The sequence below is a fragment of the Schistocerca gregaria genome, chromosome 3 (assembly GCF_023897955.1).
Source record: "Schistocerca gregaria isolate iqSchGreg1 chromosome 3, iqSchGreg1.2, whole genome shotgun sequence".
Taxonomy (NCBI): Eukaryota; Metazoa; Arthropoda; class Insecta; order Orthoptera; family Acrididae; genus Schistocerca; species Schistocerca gregaria.
In genome coordinates, this window is record NC_064922.1 from 243,842,730 (window position 1) to 243,857,870 (window position 15,141).

At 42.3% G+C, this 15,141-nt stretch overlaps 1 protein-coding gene across 4 annotated transcripts in view; it reads left to right on the top strand.

Annotated features, from left to right (window-relative positions):
- LOC126356330 (iduronate 2-sulfatase) overlaps positions 1-14,768 on the top strand; it is a 181,127-nt gene extending 166,359 nt beyond the window's left edge. For all 4 annotated transcript variants that reach the window (XM_050007310.1, XM_050007311.1, XM_050007309.1 and 1 more), the window contains one exon: positions 14,147-14,768. In XM_050007310.1, coding sequence (XP_049863267.1) covers positions 14,147-14,488 — 342 coding nt within the window. In that variant the 3' untranslated portion in view covers positions 14,489-14,768. The remainder of the gene's footprint in view (positions 1-14,146) is intronic.
- Positions 14,769-15,141: the final 373 nt, after the last annotated feature.

Genomic DNA, 15,141 nt, shown 5'->3' on the forward strand with positions numbered 1-15,141 from the left:
TATATGGTGTTGTGACAGTGGATGTCAGTACTGTTAGACGATGGGTTCGTCGTTGTAAGGAAGCTGAAGGGCAAACACCGTTGACTGACGAAAAGCGGAGCGGCAGGCCGGTGAGTGCAGTGACTCCACACAACATTCAGCAAGTTGATGACATCATTCGTGGTGACCGTCGGGTGACTGCAGATGAAGTGTGTCGCATTATTTCTCTTAGTAAAGGCAGTGTGATCACGATTATTAAACAATTGGGGTACTCAAAAGTTTGTGCACGGTGGGTTCCAAGAATGTTAACCGATCAGAATAAAGAGGCAAGGAAAACAATAGCCTCCCAACACTTGCAGCGCTTCCGTTTGGAGGGAGATGAGTTTCTGAAACAAATTGTGACCGGGGACAAAACATGGGTGCATTTTTTTGAACCCGAATCAAAGAGGCAGTCAATGGAGTGACATCACACAAGCTCGCCGAGGAAGAAAGAATTCAAAACTGTGCGATCGGCAGGGAAAGTTATGGCAACAGTTTTCTGGGATACAGAGGGTGTGATTCTGGTTTATTTTTTGGAGCAGGGATGCACAATAAATTCTGTTCAATACGTCACAACCCTCAAAAAACTTAAAGCACGTCTTCAGCGAGTTCGCCCAACAAAATCAATGGCAGATGTTCTTCTTTTGCATGACAATGCAAGACCACACACCAGTCGTCACACCTCTGACGAGATTGTCAAAATTGGATGGGAAGTTTTGCCTCATCCCCCATACAGCCCTGACCTGGCACCATCAGACTTCCATCTGTTCAGGCCACTAAAAGAAGCTCATCGTGGGATTCATTTTGAAGATGAGGAGGCCGTCAAAACATCCGTGCGTCAATGGCTTAGGAAGCAAAGCTGTGATTTTTACCGTGCTGGGATACATGCCCTTGTTCAAAGATGGACCAAAACTGTAGAGATGGGCGGAGATTACATTGAAAAATGACAAAATGATCCTCAATGTTGTGGTTTTCAACCTATGTAATTGCATTTAAATTTCCTGACAATTAAACGTAGAAAAAAAAAATAGGAGGCATTACTTTTTGACTGACCCTCGTACTTGAATATTTCCCAGGAATATTTTTTGTTTATTCTTCAAGTTCTTCCCATTCTGTCTTAGTTCTCTTTGATGTCTGAAAAATTGTTTTCAGTAGCCTTTTTTACAGTAAAACCTACTCATTTTTTCATCCTGCTCTGTTCCTTTGTAAGAAAATACAATTCAATTTTATTTCCAGTTTGTGTTTCTTTCTTTCTTTCTTTCTTCAACACACATGTGATAGTTTTAGTGTACCCCATTTGCCTTTAATTAACCTTCTTTGTGTACTAAAGTTCTAAAATTTATTGTACCTACGTAGAAATGATTGTATTTGCTATTTAGTTGAACTTTTAGAGTGACATGGGCTCAGAAGTAACTGAGATAGTCCCATCACCTGATTCCATTGCCTGAGCTATGGCTTCCCATAGTATACTATTCTGCTAGAACTTGAAGAGTTTTTCAAGAAATGTGACCAGTGCTAAACGTCAGCAGAGCTATCCTTGCAGCAGTTTCAGCCATGAGCTAAATGTTTCTGCTGGCCTTTCTCACACAGAAGGCTGAACAAAAGTTACATAACAGTAGTTGTATAAAGAAATTGGAATAGTTTGTGTTGGGTGGATACAAGGACATGTATTGCACTTGACTCTTTCCATTCATCATCCAATATTATCACAGATTTGAACAAATTGAACATGTCCTCAACAAGATCTGCCTTCCTTTTGCCCTGTCTTAAAATTTAGAACATCCTTCCTACCTCCTATAAAGTTATATTTTAATCTCCACACAGTCTGTGAAATATCATGATTCCTCCTTTTGCAACACCTACTCCTAATGCCCTGTAATTTCTTCACAGCCACTGCCAAACCCTGGCTTAGAACAAAGTTGACCACCCATTGGAGGAATGTATGAGCACACCCATTGGAGGAATGTACAAGCACAGCAAACTCAATTTCAAACACCCTGTGCCACATGAATCCTCCCTCAAACACCAGCTTCTCCAAATTATGTAAATGGGCACTGTCTTTACCCTACTGCCCTCAGTACTGGTTAACCCCTGTCTCACATCCATCTCCACCCCTGTCCCAAGTCTCCCACTTTACTCATTTAATATGTACTATAGTATTTTTCTCTCTATGATCTCCCCTCTCCTCTTACTCTGTTCTATCTGCCCCCCCCCCCCCCCCCCCCAAATCTCTCTCTCTCTCTCTCTCTCTCTCTCTCTCTCTCTCTCTCTCTCTCTCTCTCTCTCTCTCTCTTTCCTATCCCATTCTCATGTGGCCTCTCCCTCCCAGCCATCAGTCTACCTTTCCTCCATCCCTAGCTTGCCTCCCTGTTCTTGTTGATCTCACCAACTCCAATTGACACAGTTCCTCACCTCAGTTGACATCTGTGCTGCAGCACTTGGCTTCTGATCACTCACGCTGAGCCTCAACTTGGTTACCTTTAATTTTTCCATTATGAGCAGTACAATAAATGCTATCAGTGTAAGTGGAAACAGTGCTGAGAAACTCTATTTGAGAGGCACCAGAAATGAAACAGTCAATGAATACTGTTGATAAAGTCAAGTTGACTACTGGAATCACAATGATTTTTGGTTACAGCTTCATATATGTTTATGTTTATACAGCATGAATCACTAGATAGAGTGTGACAGAAGGAAATTTCTGTAGTACCATATATTGAGGATTCTTCCTTTTTCCAGCTGAAGATGGAGTGTGAAGGAATGCTTGGTCGTGTCTTAGTACAAGCTGTTATTTGCCCATTCTTATCTTTGTAGTCTCTGTAAGATCGTAATGCACTTTCTAATTGAGATTTCTCAGATGGTTTCATTACATCCTTGCACATGTGCTATAAACCATTAATTCACATGGTGCCAGTTGTTACTTAAACTTCTGTCTGGAGCACCTATACGAAATAAAAGGAAGATCAGAGATAACAAAATGGCTCTGAGCTCTATGGGACTTAACACCTGAGGTCATCAGTCCCGTTGAACTTAGAACTACTTAAACCTAACTAACCTAGGGACATCACACACATCCATGCCCAATGTAGGATTCGCACCTGCGGCCATAGCAATCGTGCAGTTCCAGACTGAAGTGCCTAGAACCACTCGGTCACAGCGGCCAGCAGAGATAACAACCTGTTGAAATTAGGTCATAAGAGACAGAAGTGAAAACTAAAAGGAGTATGACATAAGGCTTCTTTGCAGCTTAAATTTGAATATCTGAAGTTAATCACTTGCATGTTTCAGCCCTTCCAGAAGCCTTTTGATAGTGGCTAGAGAGTAATGCACACCTTTCTGTAAAACGGTTTAGTCAGTGCTAATAGTTTTCCACCTAGTGTTTAATTAGTGGATGCTGCAGTTCCTTTTGAACAATTCCTGCAAGGGCAAATGTACATAGATGGCAGAGTTAGAATGCCATAAAGTTTATGAACTGACCTTTCCTGTTTGTAAATCTGCATATTAGCCCTAAATACGATGCCATAGCACATAGTGGAGTGAAAATAAGTGATATTCCAGTATTAGCTGTGTAAGTGTGTTATAAGCCATCTGTTATGTGGACAAACTGCAGATTCACATTATCCTATCAATGTACTCAAGTCTGCCATTTGCTTAACTTACAACTTAGTTTCTGTAATTATTCCATTTAATATCTTCATGGACATTGTTCTTCCCAAGAATTTGTATGGTGTTAATGATTCTGGTTCTGATTAATCAATTGTGCAGTCAAACATTACTACAATTTGTGATGTGCACAACTTTATATTTCTTTACAATGAGAGTAGTATAAAGAATAGTTGTCAGTCTTTATAATAGGCTGATATTTTGACAAGATACAAATCAATAGTATAATTTTTGTAGCCTAATTCTTCCTCATTTAGATAGATTATTTTAAAACAAGTTAAGATAAATATGGTGTACAAGAAAAACCTCCTTTTAATAAGCCTAACATGGTGCATCAAAATGTTAGAAGGCTTAAAAACAAACATAATGTTTCATTTGCTTACACAACTAGGAAGTCAAAACAAAAGTGTTATATTGTGTCTGTCCTAATGTTTAACAAAATGTTAACCACAGACAATATTAGCAATATATTTTTGTAGGCGATTCTCATGGTACTAAAAAATTTAGTTAACATCTGCATAACTCAAGAACTGGAAGAAAATGCATATTGACTGACGCAAAAAAATATAATTGTTACATTATATTAATGACTTAGAAAAATGTTTTGGACCTCTTTGATGTCTTCAGATGCATGTGGGCTTAGATTCAATGTTTAACAAAATGTTAACCAAAGAAAGTATTAGCAACATATTTTTGTAGGGGATTTTGATTTATACTAAAATAATTTTGGTTCACTTCTACTAAAAGCAGTAATTTCTGCTTAACTCTAGATCCTGAAGAAAACACATATTAACTGGTACAAAAAAAATTACAGTTATTACACTATACAAACAACTTGAAGGATGGTTTTAGACCTCTGTTATGTCTTCAAATGCATGTGGGCTTAGATTAAAGGGGATCAAGCTTTCTGAAACTAAAAAGTAAAATTACTGAGAAGCAAAAATAAAACATTAACCAAAACAATAGCAGTCTGTTCAAAAGTGCATAGCTTTGTACATCTGTGAAATTAAAATCTGCTATTGGCTAACATTTGATACCCAGTTGCTACACCCCATATATTGTAACATGCTTGGCTCCTCTGTGATGTGCTGCCCACAAGATGATCAAGGTATACTATTTTTTTAGGGCAGCCCTCCTGAGGTCGTCCAATGTGTCAGGAAGCTTCCTGCAATGATACAGTTCATGTTTAAAATGGTCTCAAGCATGCTCAGTTGTGTTCATATCAGCAGATACAATAGGCCATTCACTTTGATTGGTTCCTGCCACATGGAATAAGGTTGTCATGAGATGGACACAGTTTGCTCATTCATTATAATCTTCAAAGATTCCATGATGATTTGAGAGCTAGACAATTGACTGTAAGATCCTGAACCAAAACTGAACAGCCTTCAAATCACCTTAAATAGCGATAACAGATATCTGACATTCCTATACAATACTGGCCAAAAACATGACTGGTCAATCTGACTGCTGCATGCCTGAGATATGAACTGGTAACAGGCCATCTTCCCATCTTCTATATTGATCACCAGGTATCAAACAGTGCACTCACCAATGAAGAGAACCTGATGCCATTGATCAAATATCTATTCCAGCTGTTCCGTTGCACATCTCCGTCCCATGATGCAGTGAGAGAGTTTTGTATTGTATTTCATAATTCATGCCTGATTGTCAAATTGATTGTATGGGGGTGGTTATGTACTGTCTTGAGTCGACAGAACTCTCAGTTGCCTTCAAAATGGTGGTGCACAGTTGTGTTGCATTCTCCTTGGACACATCCAAGTCATAATTTGTTGTAGGTTTCAGTCATCAGCTGGTGTTCCTACAGGTGAGCATTTATGAAGGAGATCTTGGTTGTTTTCTATCTTATGACAGCAATAAAAAGTTGAACAATGTCACTGTGGTGTACACCCTACTTTCCTAGCTGACATGAACATTGCAACAAATGACAATGCATTCTCAGTCTAAGCCTTAAATGATGGTGGACAGTATACGCAAATTACACTGCTCCATTCATGATTCAATACACAGTGTGCTTTACCAAACTACACTGAAAGTGCAGATTTACATTTACTCAATTACAAGAGAGGTTGCATAGCAATCTCTGGTGCTTAAATCAGTGTTATGAAAGAAGTTTCCAATCAAGAAAATACAATCTATGTCAGTCATGAGGGTAGTACAAAGTTAGTTTTGATCATTTTAGATCCCCAACGGGAAATTTTCAAACACACTCTGCTTGTGTCTGTGTATGTGCGGATGGATGTGTGTGTGTGTGTGTGTGTGTGTGTGTGTGTGTGTGTGTGTGTGTGTGTGTGTGTGTGTGTGTGCGCGAGTGTACACCTGTCCTTTTTTTCCCCTAAGGGAAGTCTTTCCGCTCCCGAGATTGGAATGACTCCTTACCCTCTCCCTTAAAACCCACATCCTTTCGTCTTTCCCTCTCCTTCCTGAAGAAGCAACCCTCGGTTGCGAAAGCTAGTAATTCTGTGTGTGTGTTTGTGTGTTTTGTTCATGTGCCTGTCTGCCGGCAATTTCCCGCTTGGTAAGTCTTGGAATCTTTGTTTTTATATATATAAAATAGAAAGAAACTTCCACATGGGAAAAATATATTAAAAAAAAAGATTCCAAGACTTACCAAGCGGGAAAGCGCTGGCAGACAGACACAATGAACAAAACACACAAACACACACACAGAATTACTAGCTTTCGCAACCGATGGTTGCTTCTTCAGGAAGGAGAGGGAAAGACGAAAGGAAGTGGGTTTAAGGGAGAGGGTAAGGAATCAAGGAGTCATTCCAATCCTGGGAGCGGAAAGACTTCCCTTGGGGGGAAAAAAAAGGACATGTGTACACTCGTATACACACACACACACACACACACACACACACACACACATATCCATCCGCACATACACAGACACAAGCAGACATATTTAAAGGCAAAGAGTAAGGGCAGAGATGTCAGTCGAGGCGGAAGTACAGAGGCAAAGAGGTTGTTGAAAGACAGGTGAGGTATGAGCAGCGGCAACTTGAAATTAGCGGAGGTTGAGGCCTGGCGGATATCGAGAAGAGAGGATATACTGATGAGCGAGTTCCCATCTCCGGAGTTCGGATAGGTTGGTGTTGGTGGGAAGTATCCAGATAACTCAGATGGTGTAACACTGTGCCAAGACGTGCTGGCCGTGCACCAAGGCATGTTTAGCCACAGGGTGATCCTCATTACCAACAAACACTGTCTGCCTGTGACCATTCATGCGAATGGACAGTTTGTTGCTGGTCATTCCCACATAGAAAGCGTCACAGTGCAGGCAGGTCAGTTGGTAAATCACGTGGGTGCTTTCACACGTGGCTCTCCCTTTGATCGTGTACACCTTCCGGGTTACAGGACTGGAGTAGGTGGTGGTGGGAGGGTGCATAGGACAGGTTTTACACCGGGGGCGGTTGCAAGGGTAGGAACCAGAGGGTAGGGAAGGTGGTTTGGGGATTTCGTAGGGATGAACCAAGAGGTTACGAAGGTTAGGTGGACGGCGGAAAGACACTCTTGGTGGAGTGGGGAGGATTTCATGAAGGATGGATCTCATTTCGGGGCAGGATTTTAGGAAGTCGTATCCCTGCTGGAGAGCCACATTCAAGGTCTGATCCAGTCCCGGGAAGTATTCTGTCACAAGTGAGGCACTTTTGGGGTTCTTCTGTGAGAGGTTCTGGGTTTGAGGGGATGAGGAAGTGGCTCTGGTTATCTGCTTCTGTACCAGGTCAGGAGGGTAGTTGTGGGATGCGAAAGCTGTTTTCAGGTTGTTGGTGTAATGGTCGAGGGATTCAGGACTGGAGCAGATTCGTTTGCTACGAAGGCCTAGGCTGTAGGGAAGGGACTGTTTGATATGGAATGGGTGGCAGCTGTCATAATGGAGGTACTGTTGCTTGTTGGTGGGTTTGATGTGGACAGATGTGTGAAGCTGGCCATTGGACAGATGGAGGTCAACGTCTAGGAAAGTGGCGTGGGATTTGGAGTAGGACCAGGTGAATCTGATGGAACCAAAGGAGTTGAGGTTGGAGAGGAAATTCTGGAGTTGTTCTTCACTGTGAGTCCAGATCATGAAGATGTCATCAATAAATCTGTACCAAACTTTGGGTTGGCAGGCTTGGGTAACAAAGAAGGCTTCCTCTAAGCGACCCATAAATAGGTTGGCATACGAGGGGGCCATCCTGGTACCCATGGCTGTTCCCTTTAATTGTTGGTATGTCTGGCCTTCAAAAGTGAAGAAGTTGTGGGTCAGGATGAAGTTGGCTAAGGTGACGAGGAAAGAGGTTTTAGGTAAGGTGGCAGGTGATCGGCGTGAAAGGAAGTGCTCCATTGCAGCGAGGCCCTGGACGTGCAGGATATTCGTGTATAGGGAAGTGGCATCAATGGTTACAAGGATGGTTTCCGGGGGTAACAGACTGGGTACGGATTCCAGGCGTTCGAGAAAGTGTTTGGTGTCTTTGATGAAGGATGGGAGACTGCATGTAATGGGTTGAAGGTGTTGATCTATGTAGGCAGAGATACGTTCTGTGGGGGCTACAATGGGACGGCCAGGATGTTTGGGTTTGTGAATTTTAGGAAGTAGGTAGAAGGTAGGAGTGCGAGGTGTCGGTGGGGTCAGGAGTTTGATGGAGTCAGGTGAAAGGTTTTGTAGGGGGCCTAAGGTTCTGAGGATTCCTTGAAGCTCCAGAATTTCCTCTCCAACCTCAACTCCTTTGGTTCCATCAGATTCACCTGGTCCTACTCCAAATCCCATGCCACTTTCCTAGACGTTGACCTCCATCTGTCCAATGGCCAGCTTCACACATCCGTCCACATCAAACCCACCAACAAGCAACAGTACCTCCATTATGACAGCTGCCACCCATTCCATATCAAACGGTCCCTTCCCTACAGCCTAGGCCTTCGTAGCAAACGAAACCCACTTCCTTTCGTCTTTCCCTCTCCTTCCTGAAGAAGCAACCATCGGTTGCGAAAGCTAGTAATTGTGTGTGTGTGTTTGTGTGTTTTGTTCATTGTGCCTGTCTGCCGGCACTTTCCCGCTTGGTAAGTCTTGGAATCTTTGTTTTTAATATATTTTTCCCATGTGGAAGTTTCTTTCTATTTTATTTACATCATCATTAATTTGTACCCAACAATTACGTTTGTTATTGTCTCTGTTGCATTTCGAAATCTTCTCTATCATCTTACTTTCTCTTTTCGTTTGTTCAAGTAGTTTCACTTTGTATTCATCTTCTCTTTTTCCGTAATCTACCATACATTTTATCCTGCCTAATTATACTCAATAATACGTAATTTACTTCCAAACCATAACCTAAAAATTTTTAACGCTTTCAACATAACCGCTGCTATAAAATCCACTGTTCCAAGTTTACAAACATTTCGTGTAAACTCGTGAATACTATTTCACAGCTTCAGTTCCTTTCACCCATTAAACAACCATCTCAGTTCTTTCCAACAACTTTCGTTTTATTTCCATTCCCGTTTTTCCCACATAACCGATCATTTTTTAGCAGCTTCCCACAGGTTTACACGTTATTATTTCTTCATCAAACAATTGTTAGCCTCATTCTCATAACCTGCCAGTACACAACCAGTCCTTTGAATACATTTACACACATATCTTTCGAGATTTTATTCGAAAAAATTTTTTTCGAATTTTATCTTTTCGGAAATTATTTTTTCGAAACTTTTTCAAATTTTTTTTTTCTTTCGTAACTTTTTTCGAAAATTTTTTTTCGAAATTTTCTTGAATTACCCCACCCTTTAATGTGATCTGGAGACAACATAACTACCTAACCTTTGCACCCATTGTTGTTCACCAACCTAAGCTCAGCACAGGATCAACATAGCCCATCTCAAACCAACACTTTTTCGACTTTTTTCACACCTGTATCTCTCCCTATATAAATCTCTATTACCCTTTCCACCTTCTAATACCATGTCAACCTCACAACATCCCTACAACGAACCCATTAAATTTTATTTACATTCCCTCCGCAAACATGCCTTCACGCTAGCCAGATTATGCTCCCATATTTTATTTACTCAGGCTTGTCTGACATTTGGCATTACTCCCAAAGGCCTTACACTTAAAGTTCCCATCTCTGGCTGCAATCCTTCTTTCCATCAGTCCTTATACCAGTTCCAAACAGCACAATCCATAGCCCTCACCCGCCTAATCCTTCACCTATACATCGACTCTGCCAATGAACACACCCGTCAACTCCTATCCCAAATCAAAGTCCTCAATCTTTCCTCTCCCACATCCACACCGGCTGTACATAGCATCCTCCTACAGGCCAACCGCAAATTAGAACAGCATGCCACCCTCCACCTCAAAAAACTATCCAATCTCCTGGTTTCCCACCTCCGGAAAGGCAACTCACTCACCCTCCACAACCTTTCCAACAAACCTCAACCTCCTCTCATTGCACACAGACCCAGTCTCTCCCATCTACTCAATCTCCCACTTCCAGCTCCACTCCCCCCAACACCTCAAAACTCTAGTCAACACAATCTGGAACCACAACACCCCAATTCAGTAGTTAACCTTTCCTCCAAACCCCTCTCCCAATCCGAAACCTCTGTCCTATCCAAAGGCCTCACCTTCAGCCCCACCCCCAGGTTCAACCAAACTGCCCTTGTCAAAGATTTACTGTCCTACACTCGTAGTCTCTGCTGGAAATATCACTTTGCCACGAAGAAACATAATCCTAATCCCACTCCTAATGATCCAACTCCCCAAGACACTATCCAAATTGAACCCTGCCTGCAACAGTTCCGTCCTCCATCACAACGGGACCCACCTCCTCTTCCTCAAAATCACCCTCTCCAAACCTTCCAGGAATTTCTCACTTCCAGCCTTGCCTCTCAATCTTTCTTGAAAAACCTTAATCCTACTCCTAACATCACCACAGCCGAAGCCCAGGCTATCCGTGATCTGAAAGCTGACCGATCCATCATCATTCTTCCAGCTGACAAGGGTTCCACGACCGTGGTACTTGATCGTCGGGAGCATGTGGCTGAGGGACTTCGTCAGCTTTCAGACAACTCTACATACAAAGTTTGCCCAGGTAATCCCATTCCTGATGTCCAGGCGGAGCTTCAAGGAATCCTCAGAAACTTAGGCCCCCTACAAAACCTTTCACCTGACTCCATCAAACTCCTGACCCCACCGACACCTCGCACTCCTACCTTCTACCTACTTCCTAAAATTCACAAACCCAAACATCCTGGCCGCCCCATTGTAGCTGGTTACCAAGCCCCCACAGAACGTATCTCTGCCTACGTAGATCAACACCTTCAACCCATTACATGCAGTCTCCCATACTTCATCAAAGACACCAACCACTTTCTCGAATGCCTGGAATCCGTACCCAGTCTGTTACCCCCGGAAACCATCCTTGTAACCATTGATGCCACTTCCCTATACACGAATATCCCGCACGTCCAGGGCCTCGCTGCAATGGAGCATTTCCTTTCACGCCGATCACATGCCACCTTACCTAAAACCTCTTTCCTCGTCACCTTAGCCAGCTTCATCCTGACCCACAACTTCTTCACTTTTGAAGGCCAGACATACCAACAATTAAAGGGAACAGCCATGGGTACCAGGATGGCCCCCTCGTATGCCAACCTATTTATGGGTCGCTTAGAGGAAGCCTTCTTAGTTACCCAAGCCTGCGAACTCAAAGTTTGGTACAGATTTATTGATGACATCTTCATGATCTGGACTCACAGTGAAGAACAACTCCAGAATTTCCTCTCCAACCTCAACTCCTTTGGTTCCATCAGATTCACCTGGTCCTACTCCAAATCCCATGCCACTTTCCTAGACGTTGACCTCCATCTGTCCAATGGCCAGCTTCACACATCCGTCCACATCAAACCCACCAACAAGCAACAGTACCTCCATTATGACAGCTGCCACCCATTCCATATCAAACGGTCCCTTCCCTACAGCCTAGGCCTTCGTGGCAAACGAATCTGCTCCAGTCCTGAATCCCTCGACCATTACACCAACAACCTGAAAACAGTTTTCGCATCCCGCAACTACCCTCCCGACCTGGTACAGAAGCAGATAACCAGAGCCACTTCCTCATCCCCTCAAACCCAGAACCTCTCACAGAAGAACCCCAAAAGTGCCCCACTTGTGACAGAATACTTCCCGGAACTGGATCAGACCTTGAATGTGGCTCTCCAGCAGGGATACGACTTCCTAAAATCCTGCCCTGAAATGAGATCCATCCTTCATGAAATCCTCCCCACTCCACCAAGAGTGTCTTTCCGCCGTCCACCTAACCTTCATAACCTCTTGGTTCATCCCTACGAAATCCCCAAACCACCTTCCCTACCCTCTGGTTCCTACCCTTGCAACCGCCCCCGTGTAAAACCTGTCCTATGCACCCTCCCACCACCACCTACTCCAGTCCTGTAACCCGGAAGGTGTACACGATCAAAGGGAGAGCCATGTGTGAAAGCACCCACGTGATTTACCAACTGACCTGCCTGCACTGTGATGCTTTCTATGTGGGAATGACCAGCAACAAACTGTCCATTCGCATGAATGGTCACAGGCAGACAGTGTTTGTTGGTAATGAGGATCACCCTGTGGCTAAACATGCCTTGGTGCACGGCCAGCACATCTTGGCACAGTGTTACACCATCCGAGTTATCTGGATACTTCCCACCAACACCAACCTATCCGAACTCCGGAGATGGGAACTCGCTCTTCAGTATATCCTCTCTTCTCGATATCCGCCAGGCCTCAACCTCCGCTAATTTCAAGTTGCCGCCGCTCATACCTCACCTGTCTTTCAACAACCTCTTTGCCTCTGTACTTCCGCCTCGACTGACATCTCTGCCCTTACTCTTTGCCTTTAAATATGTCTGCTTGTGTCTGTGTATGTGCGGATGGATATGTGTGTGTGTGTGTGTGTGTGTGTGTGTGTGTGTGTGTGTGTGTATACGAGTGTACACCTGTCCTTTATTTCCCCCCCCCCCAAGGGAAGTCTTTCCGCTCCCGGGATTGGAATGACTCCTTGACTCCTTACCCTCTCCCTTAAACCCACTTCCTTTCGTCTTTCCCTCTCCTTCCTGAAGAAGCAACCATCGGTTGCGAAAGCTAGTAATTCTGTGTGTGTGTTTTTGTGTTTTGTTCATTGTGCCTGTCTGCCAGCGCTTTCCCGCTTTAGGGGAAAAAAGGACAGGTGTACACTTGCACACACACACACATATCCATCCACACATACACAGACACAAGCAGACAAGTGGACAGGTGTACACTCACACACACACACACACACACACACACTCACACTCACACTCACACTCACACACACACACACACACACACACACACACACACACACATCCATCCACACATACACAGACCCAAGCAGACAAATGTCTGGTTGTGTCTGTGTATGTGCGGATGCACCTGGCAAAGAAAATGAAGCAAATGTTGGATCTGAGAAGATTTTCCTGAAAAATTATGATTAAAAAAAAAAAGATTACGTGACATCGTCAGTGGAAAAATGGAGTGATCTCCTATATTTGAGACTCTAGTGTCCTTCTAGAACACATCTTAAGATCCATAATCCCAGAACTTGCAACAAAAAAGCTGCAAAATCCCATGTGTATTATAATCTTCCCCTTTCTTAGAGATAATGACCATAAGGAATATAACACACCACTCCGAATGACGTGGTGACCAGTTGAAGCTGTCCCACTAATGAAACTAGGCAAAACTCTGTTTTCTCTAATATTTTTCAAGTTCTGGTATTATGGATCTGAAGTGGACTGAACTGGCTGAAACTGGTTATTTATGTAACAAAATCTGTTCTTGGTAATAAAGTGTACTATAAGAATACTTGACTCTCAAATAGAAACAGTATGGATTAAACACTTTTAATCCAGGTTATGTTGTTGATTTTCCTACCAGTAGTGCACAAGAGAGCACAACACTAATACCGTGTTAATGATAGAAATGTTTGCCTAACTGTGGATGGAATCTGGTCATGTTGCACCATTAGCCATATCTAACAACTTGCCTGATAACAATGAAGTGTTAAAATGAAAAATGAGGAATGAATTGTTAATGAACAGACACCAGAGCCCCAATCCAGTTGTATATATAGTCGACTGGAGTGATGAATGCATTCCCTAGGGAAAAAACAAAACTAATTACACAGAAAATCGTTGATTACAAAAAGAAGTGTTTTCAAACTGCAGACATATTATTTAAAACAAAAAATATCATAATCAAGAATCTGAAAAAACTGAATGGTAAAATTCTGTTTTAATGTGATTTGTTGTTACACTTCGATAATGATCATTGGAACTACTTTGCTACATGTCATACAAATGAAAGTGATTTCATATTTACATATTCTGATTGGATTTTGATGTTGAGCAATGTCTAAGTTTAATTTGAACTGTGTTCCAGGGGAAGTTCACAACAAGGAAGAAAGCAGCATTTAGTCAGTATCCTCGTCCAGGAATGTATCCAACACTAAAACCAAACAGTGACAAACCCCATCTTTCTCAAATAGAATATATGGGTTATTCTCTCAGGACACACACACATCGCTACACTGAATGGGTGTATTTTCAGAAGCAAATTTTCCAACCTGACTGGACAAAAGTTGTTGCAAGAGAACTGTATGATCACACAATAGACCCACTGGAAGACCTAAACTTGGCCGACAGACCGCAGCTCCATGATCTAGTGCACATGTTGAGTGCACAGCTCCATGCTGGCTGGAGACATAGTCTTGCCACTGAATGAAAAACGAGAAGGAAAAGGAAGCTACATCTAGCTAAAGTATCATACCACACACTTTTTTCCTTATTTTATCAAATTGTAGTTCAAGCACACACAGCTCATATTTCATTTTATGAGTTTGTTCTTTTGTTAGTAAAGAGCACATCTTATGTTATAACAGATGTATTTGAGATTGAAATGTGAAGCTTATATATTTCTTACTTATGCCAAAGCAACTGTTATCTAATATTTTGGCAGTTTGTCATTCATTTTTGATGATGAATAAATACCAGAATGATAAAAATGACTAATTTATTAAAAAACTTGTTTGATATAGCTATGATCGCCTAGTTTGTTAAAATTTTAATATAAACCTTCACTTTCCAAATATATCTAATACAGGCTTTGGGCACAGTTGCAAGATAAATGTTTAATAATTTAGCTTTCTGTAACTCATCTGATAAACTCATAATTCACTGGCAGCAAGGCTAGAAGAGAATGAATCTTGTTTTGTTAAAGTAAACAAGTTATGCCTCTTTTAACATACGTTTCTGAGTGAAAGTCAGTGGCTTATTAAAACAGACACCAGTGTTAAGTTCCACAGGTACATGCATTAATAGGAGAAAATATTTGTTAGTGTGTGTCTTCAAAGGATGAAGAGATTTTTTGAGACAGCC